At 37.6% G+C, this 24,536-nt stretch overlaps 1 protein-coding gene across 5 annotated transcripts; it reads right to left on the bottom strand.

The window, feature by feature from the left end:
* Positions 1 to 1,250: 1,250 nt before the first annotated feature.
* On the bottom strand, positions 1,251 to 24,373 carry cdc7 (cell division cycle 7 homolog (S. cerevisiae)). Of its 5 annotated transcripts, XM_042335573.1 has the most exons (13): positions 24,234 to 24,371; positions 17,416 to 17,521; positions 15,492 to 15,578; positions 13,453 to 13,588; positions 11,683 to 11,776; positions 11,412 to 11,554; positions 10,819 to 11,053; positions 9,763 to 9,858; positions 7,807 to 7,982; positions 7,122 to 7,204; positions 4,985 to 5,134; positions 2,749 to 3,173; positions 1,251 to 2,364 (listed from the first exon to the last, which is right to left on the bottom strand). In XM_042335573.1, exons 2-12 carry the CDS (start codon positions 17,510 to 17,512, stop codon positions 2,755 to 2,757), a joined length of 1,716 nt encoding a protein of 571 aa, XP_042191507.1. In that variant the 5' UTR covers positions 17,513 to 17,521; positions 24,234 to 24,371; the 3' UTR covers positions 1,251 to 2,364; positions 2,749 to 2,754. The 5 variants fall into 5 exon arrangements, with proteins under 5 accessions (XP_042191507.1, XP_042191506.1, XP_042191505.1 ...); XM_042335572.1 differs by having other exon boundaries at positions 1,251 to 3,173; positions 24,247 to 24,373; XM_042335571.1 differs by having other exon boundaries at positions 1,251 to 3,173; positions 11,683 to 11,775; positions 13,452 to 13,588.
* Positions 24,374 to 24,536: the final 163 nt, after the last annotated feature.

Genomic DNA, 24,536 nt, shown 5'->3' with positions numbered 1-24,536 from the left:
TAATCCTCAAGAAAAAAAAAAAATTGGTCATTTCAATCCATGACTGTTTGAGGGACACTGCTGTGTTCAATTGGCTGCCACATTTTGCCCACAAATATAGTCAATTCACTTTATACAGTCTATTCTGTGAAACGCTTTGAGACGTCTAGAAGACGTGAAAAGCACTATATCAAATGCAAGGATTATTATTATTATTATCATGTAGATCATAACCCCCAAATGAGTGAAAGTGGACAATCAAGAGTTGTCTATTTCTGTGCTTTGGGATTGGAATTGCCGTGAATTGCCATGTTGAATATTCTGTACATATTGTTACATTTCAGTAAATTATGACCACAATATCCTTGTTTTGTTCTACATAAGTGACCTTTGAAGAAAGGGGTGTTCAAAACAATTAAATAATAGATCTATAATTGAACCTTCAGTTAGCATGGACATTATTGGCATTGGGACTAATTAAATCTGGTAATATTCTGACTCATTGATAGTAACTCAGCAGGGTTTGACTCAATCCCTATTTTGAAATTTTGAAAAGAAAGGATTATTGTTCACAGGAAATCTCTTATCATTGCAATAACTTTTTTCACCCACAGCCCATATCAAAATCCAAATACAGGGTGAAGTTCCATTTATTGTGCTGCAAACCGTAAAATCTATGGATGGTCGAGAGCAAACCCATTTTTCCATTTTATACTGTAAAATCAAATATGTACTTTGTCTGTACCCACTGTACAACAACAGCTTGACCACATTTGATTTGCAAGAGAAATTCAATTTATATTCAAGACTGAGATTGATAGGTTTCTAAAGGACAGAGGGATTAAGGGATATGGGGATAAGGCGGCAGATAGAGTTAGTTAGGTTAGAAGATCAGCCATGATCTTATTGAATAGCAGGGCAGACTCGAGGGGCCGAATAACCTACTCCTGCTCCTAATTCCTTTGTTCCTATTAACATCAGCTCCAAAAGGCACTACACTGCTAACTTACCTTTCTGAAAGGTTGAAAAACCAAGACACCAGCTGTAAGTAAATGAACATCATACGCTATAAATATATATATATATATATATATATATTGTAGAATACTGGTTTCAGTGGTACTTTAAAGGGTAATTTTCCAACACTGGTAAAACCATGAATGAAAAATGGCAGTTATCTTTGTAGATATGAACTCCATTTCAAAACATATTTAAGTTCAGATCTTTATTCACCAAACAACAGATGTTGAACAAAATGAATGACTGAACAATTTCCAGTATTTTCTTTTATTTCCCATTTTCAAATGAACAGCAGCGGTCTTGAAACAAAAAACTGCCCCAACAAAGTATCGTAAATCAGTCAGTGACAAGAAGATGTACAAACTAGAGTGAAACATCACCCATAGTCCATTTACTCATTTTACACACAACAAATACAAATCAGAAATGGCAGTGGTTAATTCAGGTAAAGCACCATTTTTTCCCCCAAACAAACAAAGTGGATTACAATTACTATCCTGTGCAAAGTTTGTAGTTCTAAACGTTTCCTGAAATCCCAATTACAGAACTGTTCCTGAAAAAATAGGTAGCAAAATATACTACTGTCAAATTCACTAATTTTATGTACAACTGAGCATTCCTGCTGTTGGTAGAAACTGACTGCAGCTCAATTTGAGGTTTTGAAAACATAAATTGAAAACACTTTCATCTGGACACATTTAATACAAATTTTACTAGGCATAGTCTTACAATTAAATTTCCTCATTGAATATAAAAATCAAATGGTGTAAAATGTAACAATAACAATATATATATATATATATAAAAAAAGTCATTTCATGAACATTTGCAGAGTAACCCTGAGATCCGAGTTCACAGTTCTGTTCTGAATTATAGTTGTATAATTGTATTCAGATTTGATTCCCCTGCAAATTACAACTGCTGTCACTAGCTACTAAACTGTTCACCAGGCAGTTTGTACTGTCTGTGCATTATACATCATCATTGCTATTTGCAAGACATTAAAAAAAAAGTTTCCGATGAAAACGAGTTTGATACTACTCAAATCAACTGCCTCTAACTGAGCAGTAGCATTGGCAACATAGAGATGAATGAGTGGCAGTTGTGCTACACCTCCTGATTTAGATCAGTGTACTTGTTTGTGTACATCTGTAAATTAGAAAGCATTTCAAAGGAGGAAACTGGATACCTTAATACATTGGTGCTCCAGTGCTCTGAGATACAAGGTGAGCTGCTGATATGTTGCATGGCAGAAGTTCTTATACAGAGGGAGAAGGAAAGAGGGCGAAGAAACAAAGGGCAATTCTATCCAGGCTGCTCTTGTACACCTCCTCTGATTGGGTAGTATTGAGCAAATAAGCTCACCTGTTGAGGAATTATTCATTAGATGGAAGACCCAACTAGAGGGTAGAAAATAAAACTGGATTATAAAAAAAAAATTTTTTTTAAAAAAAGTACATACGATTTCTAAGATGCACAAGTTTAATTAAAAACAGTACAAAATCTCAAAATGGCTGGAAGGGGCTGCTCAAAAGGTTAGATGATTACCGGGTCATGAGCATATAAATCATCCACTATTTGCACAATGGACGAACTGAAAGAGTTGGTGTATTAAAAACAACTTGCTCTCTTAGGTAAAACATTTTGAATGCTCAGCCGTGTTTGACTAAATTAAATAACGTTGGCTCACTATATTAGCCATATTCATGTTATTCCCCATGTGTGATTTGCAGCATTCAATATACTCACTTTGAATTATAAACCTTCAAAGAATGGGTGCTGCAAAGCTTTTTCTGCAGTGATCCTTGTGGCTGGGTTTAGATCTAAAAGCTTATCAAGCAGGTCATATGCTAGATCTGGAACTCTATCCCACCCCTTCGTATCTGGTGATCTCTCAATGCTTTTGAAATCTGAATTGCACAGAATACCCTGGTTGAGCTTTCTTGGTTGGTTGTGGGATGGTTCTTGTTCGCTTGCTGTGAAATCAATCTTTTCCTTCTTTTTATCATCCTTTAAATCTGACTCTGGCACATTGCCAGTAACGTGCGAACAGTTCAATACTTCGATATTTTGGTTGAATGTCTTTTTTCTCATGCTGTCTGTTCCCCTGAGTCTCTCACACAGAGTCCTCAAGTCCAGGGCTGGACTCTCTTTGCTGCACAACACAGTTTTACCTGGAAAACAAAAGTAAAATTAAGTTAAATTTATCAATCCCATCCTTTACATGTAATGGTGTGATACATCATAATAATAATCTTGTACTTGATATAGCGCCGTAACACACCATTGAGACTTCTCAAAGCGCTTCACAGAATATAAAAAATTAATTTAAAGAAAAGTTAAAATTAAACAAAAAAGGTTTGGGTCAATATTACTGGGATTTAGATTAGTGATCTGTACATGTTCTTTAACTTTTTGTGGTAAGAAAAAGGCTAATAAAATAATTGTAATCTTACATGAATTAACATTGGCTCAGAACCAGAATCCAGCTCCTTGTAGAAACAACCAGAGGAATAAAAAGGCATATTTCATAAACCAGAACACTGTGAATATTCCTCTGCTGTTCTGTCCTCACTGGAGGTAATCAAGAGCTAGAAATGTTAGTGGCAGAAAAATTCTTGAACTGACAGCACCTGCAGATCAAGATAGAATTGCTATGGATTGATGAGGTAGTTTGAATTCTTTAATCGGGCAATGGAAGTCTTCAAAGTAGAAGCATTCCAGGAAGCCAGCAATGTTCCCACAACAAACTACTCGAATTCCATCTTCTGAGTGAAAACTTTAAAGAGCTAGGTATTCAGTGAGATACTACTTCTGGTCCTCCTTGTATGAAATCTTGATATCCCTCCTAATGTGGTTTTATTCTGTATTCTTGCTCGGTATTGGGTCAACACATTCATGGATGCTGAATGGCATGATTTACATTATCTCCATGGCACTATTTGCACCGGAGCAAAAGCACACGTTTAATGAATTGTACCCCATTTATGCCAGACCATACTTTCTCAGCAATTCTGTCCACCCTGCCTTTTATTCAGTTGCAAGCCATCACCCTGTTTTAAATCCTAATCTCTCATGTGCCAGGACAAAGTGCTTTTTGATCAACAACACCCTCTCAGAACAATGGTAAGTGTGTAGGGACTCAAAGGTCAAGGTTTTTGGCAGCCCTGCACTGCAGCACTTGAATGAGTAAGTTTGTCCACAGTGCTGAAATAATTAAATAGTTTAATTACCAGTTTTTTCCCCTCCAAGTGTCCCTGCCCTTGCTGCCCATTTTGCAGATGAAAGGAACTTTGAAACAATAAGTGATTCGAGTGGCTAAAAACAATCATGTCAACACAGGAAGGGTCTCTGTGAGAATGTGGCCCAAATGAATGAACTCATCTACTAGGAGTTGTTGGCATCAGCTGGCATCTAGGGAGTAACCAGATCCATCTGATCCCTGTAGGCTTCATTCAAAACGCTTGTGGTGAAAATAGTGCAAGGTTTTTACAAATTAAAACCACAAAGTACAGAACAAAACTTTAAAGGAATTTCCTCAGAGGCTGTGGGACTGTTTTTAACAAGTAGAAAAAACAATGTTACCAACTACAGACTTCTGGTGTGGGAGACATACAGATCCGCTGCCAATAATGGGCGAAAGAACCAGAGTTTTGGATCAATGTCTACCATTTCAAAAATAATGCAGCCATTTTTATATTTTTGTAGCAGGTTGGTTGGAAAATATAATTATTCTACAGTGACATGATAGATATTTTAAGTTGTTTCCAATTTAAGTAATTCTAGATTTTATACATATTAGGAGGTATTTTATGAATTTTAAAAATATCTGTGGCATGTGCAAGCGAGTTTGAACACACCACTTTTGCCTAACTCGTCCATTGAAATTTATTAGTTAGTTTAAAAATACTGTCAATCTTAATAGCACAGAAATGTTGCTGGAAAATGACTAAACATTTTTTTTTTAAAAAAGGACATTTTATACCAAAGGATTTAGCAGCCTGGAGGGTTTCCTTCGATCCACGGATAGTCATGATCTGTGTCAATGCAGTTAAATCATCACTGGCTTTGAAAAATGGATATCGTGCACTCAACAAAGAAAGAAAGACAACGCCTGCAGACCACATGTCAATTGCTGTGAAGTAAAAAGCACATTCTGAAATTAATAAAACATTCAACTGATCCTTTCATATTCATTATTCAAAAAAAGTGTTGCAGCAGGCAGCTTTTTTTAAAAAAAAACTTAAAAGGGTTAGTTTTCTGGAGGGAAATAAAATATTTTTTTGTGGTTGAATTTTACAACAAAAGCATACTTAAGAATATACTAAGCACTGGCATGGATAATTATTGACAGACTTCATCCCACAGAGCTAACACTGGAAATCTTGCATGGAATCTGTCTCTTATTTTCTGCACTGCAAAGATCAAATGAGTTACTCATTTCTTTACTCACATTTATGCACATGTTGTACACAGCTTGGGGGAAAAATATGAACTGAAGCTGCTGAATCAGCATTGAAGCAACAGTCTGGGCATTTGATTTGTTAGTTTACTTCTCTCTTCAATCCTCCGGATAGTTTCCCCGTAATGAGCCACTTAAGAAGGAGAATTTTTTCCAGATACAATGGTGGGATTTGTTTTGACACCATCAATGTTACTTGGTAACTCATTAATAGAAAGTGCATTTTGAGGCAACCAAAGATGTAGATTTAAAGTACTTAAAATACTATTTGCTTGGAAAGTGCTCTGTAAAGTGATATCGGCCCATCAGAAACATTTAGTCTCATTATCAACAATGTAACAGAATCTGATTATAACTAGAATCTTCTTAATAGCATATGCTGTGCATTTTGTACTGATTATTCCTGAAAAAAGTCAACAGCACAGCCACAAACTGGGCAATAAACATTTAGTTGAAAAACAGGAAATGGATTTCAGATCTCCATAAAATTAATTCCACATGTACATTAAAAATAATTTTGTTAATTTAAACGAGAGGCCATTTTGAACAAGTTTGCAAAATGTTGCTATGTTGAGAAGCTTACGCTGAACAGTATACAACAGTAAATACATTTGATACTGGTGAGGTTTCTGTTACAATATTTCACGATAACATCGCAAACAAACAATTCACATAAGTTTTCATAGGAAATTTTATATCAGTGTAATATACAGTTTCTTTAATTGTTACACTTTTTTTAAGAGTACTATCAAATATAGTTCAATCTGTTTTGATTAATATATCCTGCATTTTTGCTGCCCAATTAAGTAACTTAATGTAACAGTCAAGTGTTAAAAGTACAAATTGTCGCATTCATTCTTAAATGAACAAAGGTCTACATGTGGATAACTATATTAAGAATTAAATAATCAAATTTTGTTTGTTTGTGTAATTTATTTCCAAATTTTAGAACCCTTCGAGGAATGGATGATCCACTGGTTAAGAGAAAAGACAGATGAGCTGTTCCCAAGCCTCCACTAATTCTACTCCTGATGGCAGGTTAGACTGATTATTTCCCTCCCTGTGGTAAAGTATCTGGGGTCTTCTTGCACCTGTGTCTGACAGCTTGGTCATGAATGGAAATGTGTTGTTTTAAGGAAATTGCAGGTGCAAATCAGCACTTTTCAACTCCATGTTAGTGTACTGGAAATCCAGATACACTTTCCTGATTTCCTATCCTGTATATATTATTGTAGGCGGTTACGAAAAGGGTTATGGGCATTACTCGGTGAGGTTAGGTTTCTGTGATCCATTTAATAAATCTGGGGTCTAGAAAATGTACAGTACTGATTGTGTCCAAACTAGCCTTTGAATCAAGAATTGAAAGAATGCTGATACTCCCAACACCAACAGGCATACATGAAACCAACATACATTGTATAAATGAGAAACAATGAAGAGACCTAATGTAGTCGATCTCCAAAGCTGCTTTCTAAAATTCCAAAATGCAAAGGTCTCTTCCCATAGAAATAATGCATTTTTTTTTAAACAGGAATTATTGCAGAGCCCAGGAGAATAAAGGACAGAAATACTTTCCATTCAAAGCTTTCCCTGAAATGATATCCTCCTTTAACTCCTTTCAATGAGTAATTAAAAAAAAACCTTTTAAATTCTTTCTAACCTGAAGTCTGTTGAGGGCACTTCATTAGAACTTCTGGAGCTCTGAAACCTGGAGTACCTGCTCTTGGGGCAACTTGCTGCCGTCTGAAGATGAGGATAACATTGTTGCACATTATCATTTCACCAAACAAAGGAATAACACAAATGCAATCATTTCTGCTCATTATAACAGTATGCAAAAATAACAGGCATTTATTTCATCACTACTAGTTTTACTGCAACTGCAGGTTCACATTTAACAAGTTTCAAGTATCCTTCCAGCAGTTCAAAACTTATGGCTTTGTTACAGGTTTAAAGAAAAACCTGAGGCTAACGGACAGGAATCAGGGCACAGAAAACCATTTTCTTTTATGTGGCAAGACAAACGTGCAACTGGAGACAATTTTAAATGTGGACATGTCACAGCTTTAGGACTGGTATTTGCTGGGATCAAATTAACACTTAAGGAAACTGCTGTGGATCGTATTCCCAAACATGCCCACCTTGATTTGTTATTCCAAGATGTACTTTTCTTAGAACAAAGTGAATTGCTCAATTTTGTAGATGATGTTGTACAATTGTCTTAATAGCTGCAAAGGAATTTCTGTACAATTTCTTAAACAATTAAATAACTTACAAATGTTATTTAGTTTAATTGCAAAGCAAAAACAAAGAACATTATTCTTTCATTATTGATGGTACAATACCTTGAGAGGCAAACATTGCAAACCTTGTCTGTCATAAAACAGTCACAAGTCAGGTGTGATGGGCATATGGTGGGTTTCCGAACTAATCCACTTGTCGTACCCTTTGTTGATATTTTACGTTTTGCCGTTATTATTTTTCTCGATGCTATATCTGTAGTTTTCATAGATTTCCCTGGCTGTAAAATAAAGAACGTCATTTGAAACAGTGTACCAATTACAAATTTTCTAAAAGACAAACATAAATCAATGTGCTTGACTTAACAGGTTATCAAACCACGTTACAGAATATCCTGTGAAATGCTTTGAGATGTCTCGACGGGTGATAGCGCTATATCAAGTGCAAGGATTATTATTATCTTACCCACACGTTATGGTAATTCTGATTCTATTGTTGAAAGTGAGGTACAGTATCAAGGGACGCAACAACAACGACAGAATTACATTTATAGAGCGCCTTTCACGTCAGGAGGACGTCCCAAGGGGCTGGACAGTCAGTGGTCAGGACCATGAAAGGGGTCAGGGCCAGGAAAGGGACCATCCACCAAAAGAACAGGTGCTTCAGAATGTCAAACATATCCATCCACCTTTTCATTTACTGCTGTTTGAGGGCAGCTTAAATTTTTGCTCCGTAGGTTCCCATATTCTTCATATCTGGATACAGTAACATGTCTAGTTAAAGTCAGCCAGGAACGAAGTAACATGATCTTCAAATAAAACGTGTACTCCTTCACCTCAGGGTTTATCTATTCAGTATGTTACCATCAGATATACATAGAAGGGCAATTGAAAGGGGATAGCTACTAATCCAGAAGCCCCTAGCAAGGTAAGTAAATTAATGGCTTTAAACAAACCTCTCACCGATTCAGATTACATACAAAATAAATTGTTTTTTTTATCAAAACCCTACACCTGCCACCATTTGATGTATCCACAATATTGAATTCTGTTACCCTTGAAGCCAAGGTCTCTTAAGACTCAAGCCTGTAGCCATTGGTATGATTTATGGAAACATGAAATATTTCATTAAATATAAATAATGTATCGCATAAACTGCATTTCTCCAAATGCTGGAATATTTGACGGAAAACTCCTGGGTTTGTTTGGTACTACAGAAATACAGAAATACTGAACTAAAAATGCATAGTCATTTGAAAACTAAAGTTACCATTAGCAGCCATCTTAGATTTTATCAATTTCAATAATTTTAGACCATAACAATTCACCTTCCCCTCCTCCTCTTCTGTGACCATTACGGCATCATCTGGGTTCCAAACACACCTTTTCTCTTTTCTCTCTCTGGTCTGCAATTCTCCCCTTTGATTTGCATGATTAACACCTCTTTAACTCATCATCCCCTGTCCTCTACTGCATTTTCTCCTTTGTCTTTCTTGCCCTGCCTCCCCCATCTCTGTCAGTCCTTAAAAGCTTCTCCCTACCAACATGCCTCAGTTCTGACGAAGGGTCGTGGACCCGAAATGTTGACTCACTTTCCTTTCTCCATAGATGCCGCCTGACCTGCTGAGTGTTCCAAGTGACTTCTGTTTTTGTTTCAGATTTTATCTCAATACTTTCCCAAATTGATGTTTGCAATCACACAAAGGACTTGGTTTTACAGTTAAACATGCTCTATGTTATCTTAAAAACCTAACTGCTACAGTCTACTGTCTCAGATATAATCTCCCATTTGTGCTGAATTTCAAAAAGAAAGATGTTGATGATATGACATCTGTGAATTGTAGTACTAAAAAATGTACAGACCTGCTCAGACCTGCATTTTGCTACTAGTCTAACACTGTTTTTGACAACGGAATATTACGTAAAATCACTTGCAAATATTGCACAATTTTAGAGTTATTGTGGTTACAAAGGGAAATAAAGGTCAACTGGATTACAAAGGGCAATCAATGTGCATTAATAACCGTGCATCATGTTTACATTTTGCTGCGGGTTTCTTACCTTTATACCCAGGCCTTCAAAGTATCCAGCACAACAAACGTTTAAACTTCTTTCACCAAATACAGACCGTTGAGTAGACAAATTTAAATATTCTTCCTATAAAATATTTTAAATATAGCTTAGTTTATGTACTCAAACATAATGTGTACAAAGTCATACAGCAAATGTTACCACATATTTGTAGCTTATTGAAGTCAATGTTTCAAAATCTTGAGACAATCTAAACAATCATTAATAACCTTAAGAGTGCAAAAAAACATCAAGGTAAACAAAACATTCAATTCAAGGTAAACAAAAGATTCCCCAACAATAACTTCCATAGGATAATGTCTCAAGAGCTCTGTACAGTGAGGGAGGGGTTAGACTCCGAGGAGAGAAGATGGAGGAGGAGGGGATCATAGCCATAAAGAGTTAGGTTTTCAGGTGGGATTTCAAGATAGATGAAGAGGAGGCAAAGCAGAGACTGAGGAGGGAGCTCCAGAGATTACAGGGGCAGTGGCTGAAAGCATAGCCACTGATGGTAACGCGGAGGGGTTGGGAGATACATGGAAGGTCTACACTAGTTGGGTGAAAGTGGTGGGTAGAGGAGTGGAGTTATGAGCAGCTTAGAGAGGTAAGGAAGTGCTGGGAGTGAAGGGATTTGTATGAAAGGGTGAGAACTTTGTCAATCCATTTAGAGACAGGCAGCTCGTGGAGCATGGCAAGGATTAAGGCGATGAGTGACCTTGTATACACCTTTCTTGTTTGGAAAAGCAACACTTAAAGTAAGATAAAATAAAAAATGGCTTAACCATGATGTAATCACAGATCAATTGCAACACTGGTCTTCCTAACCCTATTGTACCTATGCTGATGATAGTGCTGTAATTCTTATTGCAGTTGAATACTCCCACTATATTCTTATTACACTAATCACCAGCAATACAAATAAAGTTATCTTTTAAATAGCAAAATAGCAGCAATTATATGTAGCTTAGTTGAATCTTTCAGCAACCAAACCATTTAATTGCTTTGATGTCCCATAACAATATATCGGAAAGAAAATTAAAGCAATACCTTTCCATGCTTTGGTTGTAAAAGGGGCCCGGGTCTTTTAATGGGTTGTTTGCCAGTTGTCTGTTGAGCCAGAGGTTTATTGATTGTTATTGTGTGAAAGACCTTGTTTCCAGAGCTTGTGGTAGGTTTACATCTTGAGCCACTCCCTTGCTGTTCCTCCGTCTTTACTACCTTAAGGAGGTTGATTTCAGTATCAGGTGTACCTTGTGCTAGACCAAAATCGACTAAAGCATATCTGTAATGTAATGAAAAGCAACAAACAAATTAGTCAACAACACAAATCTTTCTTTTCCTCCCTGTGAAGCATTAATAAATTCTTGGGTGTCAGCCTGGCGCAGTGGTAGCACTCTCGCTTCGGAGTCAGAAGGCTGTGTGTTCAAGCCCCAAGTGCATTGTAATGCAGATATGAATACCAATTTGTTTTCAAGATTATGCCAGTATGCAGGCAAACCTAAATTCACTTTTATCAATGTGCATTTCCAATTGTATAGCTTGCAGATACTACTAGAATAAAGTGGAACTATGTGCATCTTCCTCAGAGCCAAACTATGCATTCAAATTGTGTCATAACACAGGCATGTAGGTATTCTTACTTTTTCAGATGTCCATTGTACAGGAAATTGCTTGGCTTGATATCACGATGAATGATGCCAAAATGATGGATACGCCTCAAGGCTTTTAGTAAATTAAACATATACTTGCAAACTTCTTCCAGCCTCATAGACCCCAAAAGATCCTAAGAAAGAATTTTTCTTCAAATGATGTCATGACAAATCATATTTCAGAATAAAACCAATTTACTCACTATAGAAAAATGGCATAATACTGCAATTGTAAAACATAATTTTAATTTAAAAATCTTACCAAAAAGGAGACATGCTCTAGATATGGCATGACAATAACCACATGATCATCCTTCCTGAAGCAAGATTTAACTCCCATGACATTGTCTTGCCCCTAGAATGTAATATATATCAATCAATTTAAAATGCATTCGCAACCCCCAAAAAATGATCAACAAAGGTTACAATTCAATTTAGTTTATCCAGAAGTCAAATGATACATTTTTGGGGATGACATCATAATTCACAAGGACAATAATTGGAAGCATGCTAATTACAACAAACATTTAAATTAAGAAAAAAATTACAATATTTTTCAATAATAAAAATAGGTTCAAACAGAGTAAGTAAAGAACTAATACAAGTGTAGCAGACGACAAACAATAAAGTAAAGCTTGACATGAGCGGGATTTATTATGAGCCAAAGTTCAAACTTGAGTATGGTTACATATTTCTTGAAAAAATACAGAATGTATTTGATTTGAATAATTAAAAAATGAAAGTGCATCAGGTACAGTATCTCATTTATGCAACATAATTTTCTGCAATGAGAACTAAATGCTAAAAAAAACAATGTCTCAGGTAGAGGAAGTACAGATTCACTATCACATCTGTTTTAACTCACTTCAAGGTTTCTTGCTCAGAAATGGTAACTTTGTTCCAGACACAATATAAATTCAGATCAATGAAAAGTATGTGCTTGATCTAAATGTAGCCCTGAACTGCATCATGTAATGCAAGCAGTGTAAATCTCAATCCTGTAATCCAGGAGTGTAGTTGGTGTTTAAATCAAGGATGGGAAACTTGATTGAAAAACAACACTACAGGTTACATCTTTCCATTGCACTCAATTGTAACCTCTTAACCTATACTTACTGAGCTTATTAATTATTTAAACAAATTGCAAATTAAAAACAAAACCAACAGCTCCCTCTGCCTCCATGTTTTAAACACTTTCTGGCACCAGCACTGTTAGAACTGGCTTCAGAGTCTGCAGTTTATAGAAAATAAGGGGGGAAAAAATAATCATCTAGACCCCTAGGGCATGATCCTAATCCAGTGAATAATATTAGAAACCGTGTATATCAGGTGAGCAGGATTAGTCTCTGCTTTGATCTCTGTCCCCATCCTCTCAAGGCCAAATGCCCTAATGGCAGTTTGTTTATATTGGGTTTATACATTACAAAGGTGATTTGGGAATCCTAGCAAACATGAGTCACTGTTGGGGGATGGGCAGAGAGAATCCCTCTTATTTAATTTTGCTTAGAGAACATATTGATAGCAATAGAACATTTTGATTAGTATTAAATTCAACTATTTTATTCCCAGGAGTTAACAAGTCAAGAAACGTTACCTGTGGTTATTAAACAGTACTTGGCTCAGAAATTATAACATTGCACTCTTCATGTATTTTTTTTACATGAATAAACAATGTATAGCAAACCCAACAACAAGCTCATTCAAATATGCAGTTAAAAGATTCACTTTTCAATTGGAAAATATCAATTAAATGATCTCTTACACAATGTAAGCATAGATGAACACTAAAGACAAACCTCAAGTGCAAACTTTTGAGTTTAAAATGTAACCAATGTTATGAATTGTTTCACTTTGATTACATTCTTGTAAGAGCATATTATCACTATTTGAAATTACATATTAAATTCACCAAGAATGTGGTAATTGGCTGCTAATCGTAGAATGAATTGACAAATAAATTATTTTTGTGGCTTTTCACAAACACAATAGACTCTCAACAAAGTTATGACAAAATAGAAATGTTAATACTGACCCAGCAATTGCCAAACATTGAAGTTCGGCAGCAATTCGTACTGGATGACTTGTGGGAATTAAATGTTTAAGAGCAAACTTCTCTATCAGTCCCGATTTCAACTGAGCTGAGGCCAAATACACAGAACTGAATGTGCCTGAGGAAGGATTAAAATAATTTGTTAAGGAGCAAAAATGGAAACTTAAAACGTTTTCTAAAATGAGAGCAGCTTGCTGAAATATATTGTTATACATTTGTCAGCAGAGAAAAGACATTCAGAGTGAAGCACGTAGCATAAAAATATCAGTGCAGCATTATATACAACAGGGGATAAAAGCAACATCACATACTTTGCATGCCACACAAAAAGAAATATTGGAGGCCATAAACTGAACAGTTTACAAAGCTTGGTGCCAAATTAACTAGCTGTGCTATGAATGCCGATACGCAGCTTGAGCAGGTATCTTTTGCTAGAACAGTATTTCTGTTATATAATCCAAAAACAATAATATCTTAAGCACTAAAAAGAAACAAATGTATGCTATGAAATGATAGTGTAATAGATGAGGATTTGGGTTATTCTGTGTTATCAAATACTGTATACAGTTTCAAAAACAATAACATATTCCTATAATAGCATTTATCAGTAAAGTCTCTCTCTCTATCACTGTTTATTGATGTTATTAAAATCTTTACCCAGTATCAGTAAAAATAATACAAAGCAAAAACTCTTCCTGGAATGAAATGGAAACCACAGAGCAACCCTCAATGTTCAGGTAATTAAATTAGAGTTTTGAGGTGGTGAAAGCACATTTTTTAAACAAAAACAGAATGTTTGAAATATATTAACTCTTAGTGAAGTATAGAAAAGTTCCTCCTCTGGAGCACACTCTTTCTACTATCACTGCTAAGTAGTTCATCAGCAGTCCCTCCCTGTTTTGACACATACAAACACAGCGCAGAGTGACCTGGATGCAAGATATGACAAACAGTCACTGACTTCCGTTTAACTGTATCTGCCACCGGTCTGCCCAACTCACTGCAATGTAATGGGTACTTTCGAGAGAGAGAGAAAGAGAGAGGGAGAGAGAGAGAAAGAAAGAAAGAAAGAAAGAAAGATGGAGAGACTGATAGAGAGAGAGAGACACTGTGAGAAAGAATGAAAGAGACTGAGAGACTCAGAGACAGAGAGACACAGAGAGTAAGAGAGATGGAGAGCGATACACATGTTTCCTTACTCCACACAGAGCCTAATAATAATCCCTCCAAAACAAAAAACAATAATAAATTGGTCATTTTCAATCTACAACTGTTTGTGGGACATTGCTGTGCGCAATTGGCTGCCGCGTTCGCCCACAAATATACAGTCAATTCACTTTACAGTCTATTCTGTGAAGCGCTTTGGGACGTCCTCCCGACGTGAAAAGCGCTATATCAAATGCAAGGATTATTATTATTATTATTATCTTCACCCTTCTGACTTTAGATCAACCAATACAAGGGCCCAAGAAGTTCATCAAAATGCTATTTTTAAAAAAGCAAAATCTCCAATTCTAAAATGTACAATGTGAGGTAGAAGGAAGAAAACAGAAAAAGTACTTTAAAGTTTTTTTTAATTGTGACATTTTAATTGTATAAGGTTCATATTACCGTAAGAGTGTTCCTGACATTGACTGTGTATTAGGGATTGTCAGCATCATGAAAACTTAAACATTTTGTCAAGTCAAAAAAAAATGATAAAATGTGAATTTTTCAATATTTATATTAATGTTAAAGCATTATTCACACAAATGCAGCTAGTCTGCTCTGACATACTGACAAACAAGTGTTGTGTCTGCCAAATCTCAAACTCTCCATTCCTCTTCAATAAACCCTGATGTAGACTTGCAGCATATGCGTCCAGTCTATAAAACAGTTCCCATAAAAGGCTTTGTTTGGAACTGAACGTTAGGAGACTGTTTGCATTGCAGCATCTCAGAAAGTGACATCAAGAGCATAAAAGTCAAGATCTTTACTGCAAGTCGATTTATAGTTTATAAATATTTGCAATTAAAACCCACCTTCACCAATTTTGTCTTCAATTAAAAACATTTTGGAGAGCTGCGGTACTGCTTCATAGAGTCTGTCGATATCCATTTTAATCTCCGCTAAAATAGAAAAATTATTGGATTCCTTTGATCATTTAAAAAATGCAGTGGCAAGCAAACACACATACACACACACACACACACACACACACAGAATCACAAGGAGACCTCAGTGACCACCTCCTCTTTCCTCTCTCTCTACCTCCCCCAATCAAATATATTTTTACACATTGTACACTTTGTTCAAATCCCGGTGTGGCATCACCGGGATTTGAACCCAGAACTTTCTGGTTCGGTTCTGATGCTCAACGCTTGGGAGCAATAATTCAAGTTATGGAATGCACTATTCCATACAACAAAATAACAGAAACTGATAACACTTTGTCAACTTGGGTCAGGTCAAATTATATGACAGGGTACTTTGAGTCCAGACGTCATGCACTTTTGGCTATCAGGCATGAAACTATTAAGGTTGCTCACTCCTGCTGTTTCTCCAAACTACTGAACTTTCATAGGTCTTCGGGACGGCTCTCTCTCTCAACACTACAGTCATTCTTTCAACAACAACCACTATTCTCATGACTAATTTCTGAAGTTAATCTTCTATGCATTGAACCTGGATGTGACATTGGCCTTTTCAAGAACTCTCAAATCATGTCAATAAGAACATCTTAGATTATAACTCTTGTTGAGGAGGTTCAAGCTGTGAATCTTGCATAATGAACCCTTTGCCTGGATATCCACAACATAAACATAAAGTTCCTTTTAAAATTGTGCTCTAAATACACAATTTTGACACCACAAAGGTAATGATCCTTTAACTGATCATTTTGAATGTCTTGAGGTCAAAAGCCAATAATTCCATTTCAAATTCCTTTTATATTTCTTTTCTCCCGACCAATGTATTAAAAGTGGTATTAGGTATGATTGAGGGGTGGTGATTTAATCAAAAATAATCTAAGGTCTGTTGTTGGTAGCTTTGTATTTTGTAATGCGAGTTTTTTTTTGCATAACCCATTCCATTAATTTATTATCTATCTGTTTAACTTCCCGTTTGCATTCTAGGTTCTCATTGTGCAGTTAATTAAACAAAAGTGTACTACAAACATCTTAATCTCTGCAAACACATTCAAAACGATAAAGCAGATTCTGAGTTTACAAGTGAAATCAATTAAGTATATATCCTTCATGAGATTGCTTTACAGATGCTACACTTAACAAAACATTAGAAGTAGAAAGTTTAAATATCTATGTCATATATCTATCTAAAATAAACAGTTAAATTAAACGGAATGAAAAAATACTTTGTATACATTTACTTTTAGCATGAGCCTAAGTATCTTGTCTCTCTGATACGCTGGAAAATGTAAAATTGAAAAATGTAGTTGCAACATGTCGAAATCTGCAGAGGGCAGGTAACTTAATCTGTTGAGTAGTTTTGTCTTTTTGCAGATCAGCTTTGGGCACAGAGAGGTGCATAATCAAACTATCCTTAAAATATTATAAAAAATAAACTGCACACCTCAACCCATCCCAAAAAATAATTGAGTCCTGATTCTGCTTGGAAATAGTTTCTACCAGTTTTTGGATCAGCTACAAAAGAGGCTCTCATTCACGGGCATGAGGTGCAAGGCTTGCAAACATGCTCACAGAACCCATGGCATGATGCTCTGTGATATTCTTATGATTGCCAAAATAATCTGTTGTTCCACTTATTATAGCCTCTTTCTGGCTATTTGCTGCACAGGGTTGAGCACTCCCTTGGGAAATTTCAAGGATACATTTAACATGGTTAAGTAGAACATCGAACAAGTTTATAACCAGAAAATACACCAGCATCACAATCCTTGAAACAAAAAAACATTCTCAGAAGTGTGTCATTTTGTACCATACTTACTTGAAAGCTTTAAACCACCTTCATTTTCTTTACCAGATTTGTCCTTTATTTGGCCATTTGAGTGCGTACTACCTTTCACTGTGCTTTTCAAAGCCATGGTATTTTTCTGTGAAAAAACAAAGTTTACAGTATAAACTAAAGGTAAAACAACAGATTTAATGGAAAAGGTTTATTCATTAAGCTCAATATAGTACTCTATTTTTGGTTTTACATTCATCACATCCAGGCTTGACTACGCTAACTCCCTGCTCACTGGATTCCCAACATCTCCCTCCACTAGCTGCAGATTATTCAGAACGTGAAAGGCGCTATATAAATGTAATTTGGTTGTAGTTGTTTTTTGCTGTAAATGCAAAGCAGTTTCTGGGAATGAGAAATCTGTTTTATTCTCTGACAGAACACATGTTTTGTATTGGTTCAACTTTACTAGAATTATAGTCTAAGAGTATCTCATAGCACATTAAGCTTAATGTACCAGGACGTGGAGTCCTGTAGCTCAGTGGTTAGAGCACTCACTTTGCAAGCGAGAGACCTGAGTTCAATTCCAGGCAGAGGGCGAAACCTTGGGCAAGTTTCCTTACTCCACACAGAGCCTAATAATAATCCCTCCAAAACAAAAAACAATAATAAATTGGTCATTTTCAATCTACGACTGTTTGTGGGACATTGCTGTGCACAATTGGCTGCCGCGTTCGCCCACAAATATACAGTCAATTCACTTTACAGTGTGTTCTGTGAAGCGCTTTGGGACGTCCTCCGGACGTGAAAGGCGCTATATCAAATGCAAGGATTATTATTATTATTAGTTACTGATGTCTTCTTCATTCCCAATTACTTTAAAGACAATCAGTCTGGAAGCAACACAAAAACATTTGAAAACACATTTATTTTAGCTATACTTTTGGTAGCACATTAATTTAAGTACTGTACAGTACCTTCCTGGGGGCACGATTTCTATATTGCGGTTAATTGAAGGAAAATTAAATAAGGTCCAAAAAAGAACACAAACATCAATCTGGTCCTATCAGAGAGATGATGCATAATGCATCATGGACTCTACTGCATCCAGGTTACCTCCCAATGGAAAATTCTGGTTATCCTTGATACTTGGCTAATTTAGCAAATTTCTACACCAATTCTCTTGGGTGAGAGGAAAAGGGATTACACTTAAACCCAATTCATGAGTTACTCTCTATGGACTGCAAAACTCAACTCATGAATCACTCTCTGTGACCTGCAACAAGTAAATTTTCTGGCCACAAGCAATTCTGAAATTCATCCTTCTGTACCCATTTCACTCTTCCACAGATGGCTTGGCTGCGAAGGACAAACTGGCCCGTTGAGGGAAACTGAAATACAGTGGTCAGTTGAGACTGGGAGTTGAACTTGGCTATCCTGGAAACTCAGTGCTATAGCAGCTGGTCTCTCTGAAATATAATCAACTGCTTTATTTCCTGTTGTTTCCAATGAACAGCAAATAGAATAGTTTGTAAACAGAGTGAGATGATGGTCATTTAACCTGTCTGAAAGATACAGCAGGCATATTTTTCTAATAACAGAATAATCTATCTTTACATTTGGTTTACCTTACAGTATGAATGTTCAAATTACAAAATCAAAAATGTGATAACAGCCCAATACATCTTGCAGGTGGTTTACAACTGGAAATATCAAACACAGTTTAATCTGACCTGCATTAGAAGTGAGAGCTAGGACAATTTTACCTACAATTCAATATTTCAGATGCAGATAAACAATATGCAAATCTTTCTTTGCTGCCTTGTCATCTGCTTTAACTCCGGAGCTCCTCCTACTGCATCTGTGGGAATTGCATTTTATGCAATATTCCCTTTTTGTCTTTCTGGTTGCCACCGGCAATTCGGGGAGACGAAACCGCCCAAATACATTTTGTTCTAACTGAACAAATGGAGACTTTTATTCCACCAGCCTGGGCTGGATTCCACTCCACATTCCAAAGGTGAAAGAATAATGTGCGAACCAACCCAGTGAGTATTCCACCACTCACCAATAATACTGTTTTTAATGTCCCATCAGCACAACCAATCCTAAACCCAAAACAGATTACCCGCCTTCAAGCCTCCGCCATTGCAACTCTGATTAACCACAAGACGTGATGACAAAACCACCTTTTTTTGGCACAAAACACAACTAACCTTTCTTTAAAATCTCTTAAACCAGTTAAGCTAAAACTCCTATACACAAGAAGTCTGTGTAAACTAGTAATATTTAGTTGAACACTATAATGTAATACACAGAGAGGTTTTTTTTAAAAAAAACAGACCTTGTCAACTTGTCTAGTCTTTTAGAAAACCATGTATGAACTATTACACTTGTCACCCCTTATAGTTACAGTTCTCTTACACATAGAATGGATAATAACTTAAAACCATCAAACTCTTGGGAAGTTTTTATTTTAAGAAAAAAATTGCACTCCTCTTAGATTTCACATCATCTCTTAAGACCATTTTAACTGGCATGTGTCTGACTGGAATTCCTTTAAAAAATGTTTTTTTAAAACGTCGTCATGTTATTAACCAAATTTGCCTCAAATTATTTTTCCTTCTTCAGGATGTGTTTATGTACCACACAAATATATCACCACCCAACCTGGTGACAATATTGAAAAAGTGTACACATCATATTGCTTGCTTTGCAGATATCTTCCGTAGCAGCATCCTTGTTAGCCCATATTATGGCTGCCGGGCCCAATCAATAAATAGTCTTCAACCCTGCCAGGTCTCTCAACTCTCAGAATTTTGCAACACAATGTTTTATTTTATTAAAGACAAACAAATCTTCCCTTTTTGATAGCTTTAGTACTTCATTTTTTTCTTTGTTCAATTTACTTGCCCCCTGAAAGCATTTGAATCTTTTTACCATCCACTAGAGTATGGTTCCACAGGCAACATGAAATCTCCAGTAACCTCATTACAAGTTGCCTTTATTCATGTGTGAGCCTGACAGCGAGTGTTGGCAGGGGCATCACAACTGCGCCCAATCCTGTCTCCATCCAACATTCACATCTGGGATCTATGTTGTATCATTGTAAAATTGTGAATTTGTGTGACAGTGCAAAAAATGGAATACTGTAAAAATATTTAATGCCCCCAATACTTGTTGATTCGGTAGAACCAACATTTGCCTTTTTTCCGCTTTTTAAAGCAATTCTCAAAATCTAAGAATTAATACATTTAGGCTAAACTTCAGAATACTATTAAACAATGTCTACATAATATCCTGAATCTGGAAACAATCATATTTCTGCAATCAACTATAGCAATCACTAAAACACACACATTCACTACTTTTGGCTTAACAGGCATAAAAAAGTTGCCCTTTCGCCCTAGTTTAAAAAACGCAATAATAAATGCAAGTGTGTTATATGGTTTTTGTGTGGGCATTGTTGCACATTTGCAATCAAATCAGCACCACGTGGTGCTTCACCTTACGAAAATTAAAGATAATTTAATGCATGAACCCAAATAAATGCATTTGATGCCTCTCCAAGAGAGGCAAAGCTTGGATCAAGATATCTACATTAGACTCTTAGTAATTTGTGTTTTAAGGAGTGGTGTTATGCCATAAAATTCCTATCAAGTCTATTTTAACTGCAACCATACTTAAAAAAAAATCTATGATGCCTAACAGTATGAATTGAAAACACATTACAATGAAACATCTGCCAGAACTAACTTTTTAAATATCAGTTTTGGGTGGAGTTAGGTGAAGTCATATCTTTTTTTAAAAAATAGGTTGAACTTCTGTGGTCAAAGAGAATGATAGCCTTGGAAATGTACTTTCCCACAGCACAAGTACTCTTGGTGCAGAATCACGATAAAGCTCTTTTCCTCCATTTTCCAGTCTCAAAATAATTCTCCTGCTGCACCAGTGTGAGATTTTCCATTTCCCATAAGGGCCTTACTTGGTCCTGTTTTGAGTGAGATTGCCAACAAGTGCTAAATTAGGGCAGTTTGTGCTCAGAATCCACAACCACTAGGACTCAGATTAAATAGCCAGAACTCATTTCACATAGCACCATTAAGCTAGTGGACAGAAAAAAAAATGTTCATCCCGTTGGTCTTGGCTGGAATCAAGTCCAGGTTTGAGAAGTGGAAGAATAGTTTTCCTATTTACTGCACCATACAGACTTTACAGGTTCACACAAGATCATCCCACCTACCGTAGCACATCTAAGCAATCAGAATCTAGAAATCCATGAAAGAATTCTAGTCGATTTCCTTCCTTAAAAACAATGAAATCAAATCTGAAGGCACAGAAAAGCCCAAAAGGATTTTGGAGGCCTGACAAAAATACATTGGATACCAGTTATATCATGTGCAGATGTTATATAAAAAATACAAAAGCAGCAGATTTAAACAAAGTAGTTCCCTAGATAGATAGGAAAAAAACCATAGCCACACAGTGTATATTTGTCCTTCAGCAACAAATCCATTTAATACAAATGGGATCTGCCTCCTCCTGCAATGGATTGATCTGGTTAAAGCTGTTACAGAGGAACCAGTTGCGCCAAATGGGTCCATTAAGTTTAACGGTGCGGACATCTGGGAGCAGATCTGGAACTGTCAAATCTGGAAAAGTACCGTGCCAGCAAGTATGCAGGAATACCCAGCCAATTAAATGTTAACTGTCTCAATTCTACATAATGGTTTGAATTATCAATTTTCATCTTTGAAACGTGTTAGGACTTTTATCCAAATGCTACTACACATGATCACTTAGTCTAAATTAAATATAATAATCCTTGCATTTGATATAGCACTTTTCATGCCTTCTAGATATCTCAAAGCGCTTCACAGAATATACTGTAAAGTGAATTAACTATATATTTGTAGACGAAATGCGGCAGCCAATTGAGTACATTAGAATATACAGCACAGAAACAGGCCATTCTGCCCAACTGGTGTATGCTGGTGTTTATGCTCCACATGAGCCTCCTCCTGCCCTTCCTCAACTAAGCCTTCAAGCCAATTGCGCATAGCAGTCTCCCACAAACGGTCATGGATTGAGTGACCAAATTCTTATTTTTTTCTTGAGGGATTATTATCAGGCGTCCGGAGTAAGGAAACTTACCCAAGGTTTTGCCCTGCCGGGAATCGAACCCAGGTCTCTCGCTTGCAAGACGAGTGCTCTAACCACTGACCTACTGGACTCCACTGTAAATTAATAAAACAATCAGGAAAGATTGCATCTATTATTATTTGTTAATCAATCAAGCTGTCATATTCAGGGGTGAAGTCAGTATCAGGGTCAAATGTGTCCAATTTCTTTTTTGGACCATCATATATATTGTAAGTGTTATGGTGAAATGTACATATCAATTGTGGCAGCAGCCTAAAACGTGATAATATTCTTTCTGTAATAATACTTTCATTTAATTTAGCACTTAATAACAAGTAACTGCTTCCAGGTGTAGTGACTGTTTTTTTAGGGAAATGTGGAAGTCATTATGCATACAACACCCCTCTATGGATGATCAATTTCAGCTACAAAAATCACAACACTTTCCAGTAGGTTACTGTGAAGCACTCTGAGACGTGAATCAATGACAATAACAAAATTAAATTTGTATAGCGCTTTTCACGTTGGAAGGACGTCCCAAGGTGCTGGACAGAGAAGAGTTTCGGACCTGAGCGAGGGGTCGGGATCGGGGAGGATGGAGGGAAGCAGGGAGATCGAAAGCACGGTTGAAGAGGAGGGTCTTGAGATGGGTCTTGAAGGAGGCAAGGGAGGGGGCGAGGTGGAGGGACAGCGGGATGGAGTTCCAGAGGGTAGGGGCAGAGTGGCAGAAGGCTGGAGCCCGCTGAGCAGAGCGAGCGGGCAGGATGGTGAAAGGTACTAAATTAAATGTATTTTGTGGAGTCCTGCGGCGCAGCGGTTCGCGCCCGGCCGGGGCGAAACCTCAGGCAAGTTTCCTTACTCTTAAGTCTTCTGTTTAACGAGCAGTAAGTCGATACATGGATCGCTTTCCTGGGTTCAAAAAAAAAATTGGGTCATTCAATCCGCGACTGTTTGTGGGACACCGCTGTGCGCAATCGGCCGCTGCGTTTCGTCCACAAACTCGTGTCAATCCACTTTACGGTATATTCTGTGACGCGCTTTGAGACGTCCCGACGACGTGATAAGGCGCTCTATCAAATGCAAAGGTTATTATTATTATTATAAACACAAGCACAGTATTATTATTATTATTATTAGCCTTGGAAGAACCTCCCTTGTTATTAGTGGGAGTTAGTGGGAGGGAGGACGTCGTCCCAAGTGATCAAAGTTTTTTTTCCGTCCCCGCGGTAAGTAGAGTTAGGACTGTCGCATTTTTTTTTAAGAGAAGAAACATTCGCCGAGTCACCCGGAGACACGATCTTTTCCCCGATTCCCGCACGTCGCGGCTTCTCACACTTCTGAAAACATTCGCGGAAAGATCGGGCGCTCGGGTCAAAACGCGCGCAAAAAAAAAAGGTGTGTGGGGGACGGGGACGGGGGACGGGGGACACCATTGATTTCTTCCTCACTTTGTCGAGACGTCTTGTTTCTCTGCTCCTCTCGCACCGGGAGTGGAGTGAGAGTGAGAGGCGGTGGGGAAGTGAGTGTCCGGCCGCAGAGGGGCCCGAGGTCGGGGCGATGGCCTAACTTTACCCCCCACCCTCCCTCCCTCCCCCCCCCCGCGGCCTTGTGCCACACACACACAACACACACACACACTTCAAAAGGCGCGAGCGACAGCGGACGACATCTCTCGAGGCAAACACGGTGCGTCCAGAGAGAGAGAGAGAGAGACTTACCGTGAAGTCTTACCGTGAAGGGCAGCCCTTCAGCTGAACGCCGTGGCCGGGCCCGCGGCGCCGGACGACTCCAGGGCGCGCATCCCCCGCCAACAAACTCCCCGCCGAAACTGACGTCGGGCGACGGCGACGGCCGCCCCCCCCCCGCCCCGGAACCTGCATAGAGCACAGCAGACGCCAGCAGAAACTGCTGAGTGAGTGAGTTCATGCAGGTTCCGGGGCGGGTGGGCGGCGCGGTGACGTCATGCGCGGGACCGGCAAGGGTGACGCCGACCGACCGACCGACCCGCTTGAGGGGGGAAA

This window comes from Callorhinchus milii, unplaced genomic scaffold (assembly GCF_018977255.1).
Source record: "Callorhinchus milii isolate IMCB2004 unplaced genomic scaffold, IMCB_Cmil_1.0 Scaffold5, whole genome shotgun sequence".
Lineage (NCBI taxonomy): Eukaryota > Metazoa > Chordata > Chondrichthyes > Chimaeriformes > Callorhinchidae > Callorhinchus > Callorhinchus milii.
Note: the sequence above shows the minus strand (reverse complement) of the source record. Positions and strands in the feature narration are given on the sequence as shown.

Bases quoted from the DNA above. Each gene is read 5' to 3' on its own strand.
- cdc7 (XM_042335572.1), bottom strand. From the start codon at position 17,512: ATGGCTTTGAAAAGCACAGTGAAAGGTAGTACGCACTCAAATGGCCAA. The intron at 15,579-17,415 runs GTAAGTATGGTA...TTTCTATTTTAG, and splicing joins AGGTGGTTTAAAGCTTTCAA to CGGAGATTAAAATGGATATC. The intron at 11,777-13,452 runs GTCAGTATTAAC...TATTACATTCTA, and splicing joins CAATGTTTGGCAATTGCTGG to GGGGCAAGACAATGTCATGG.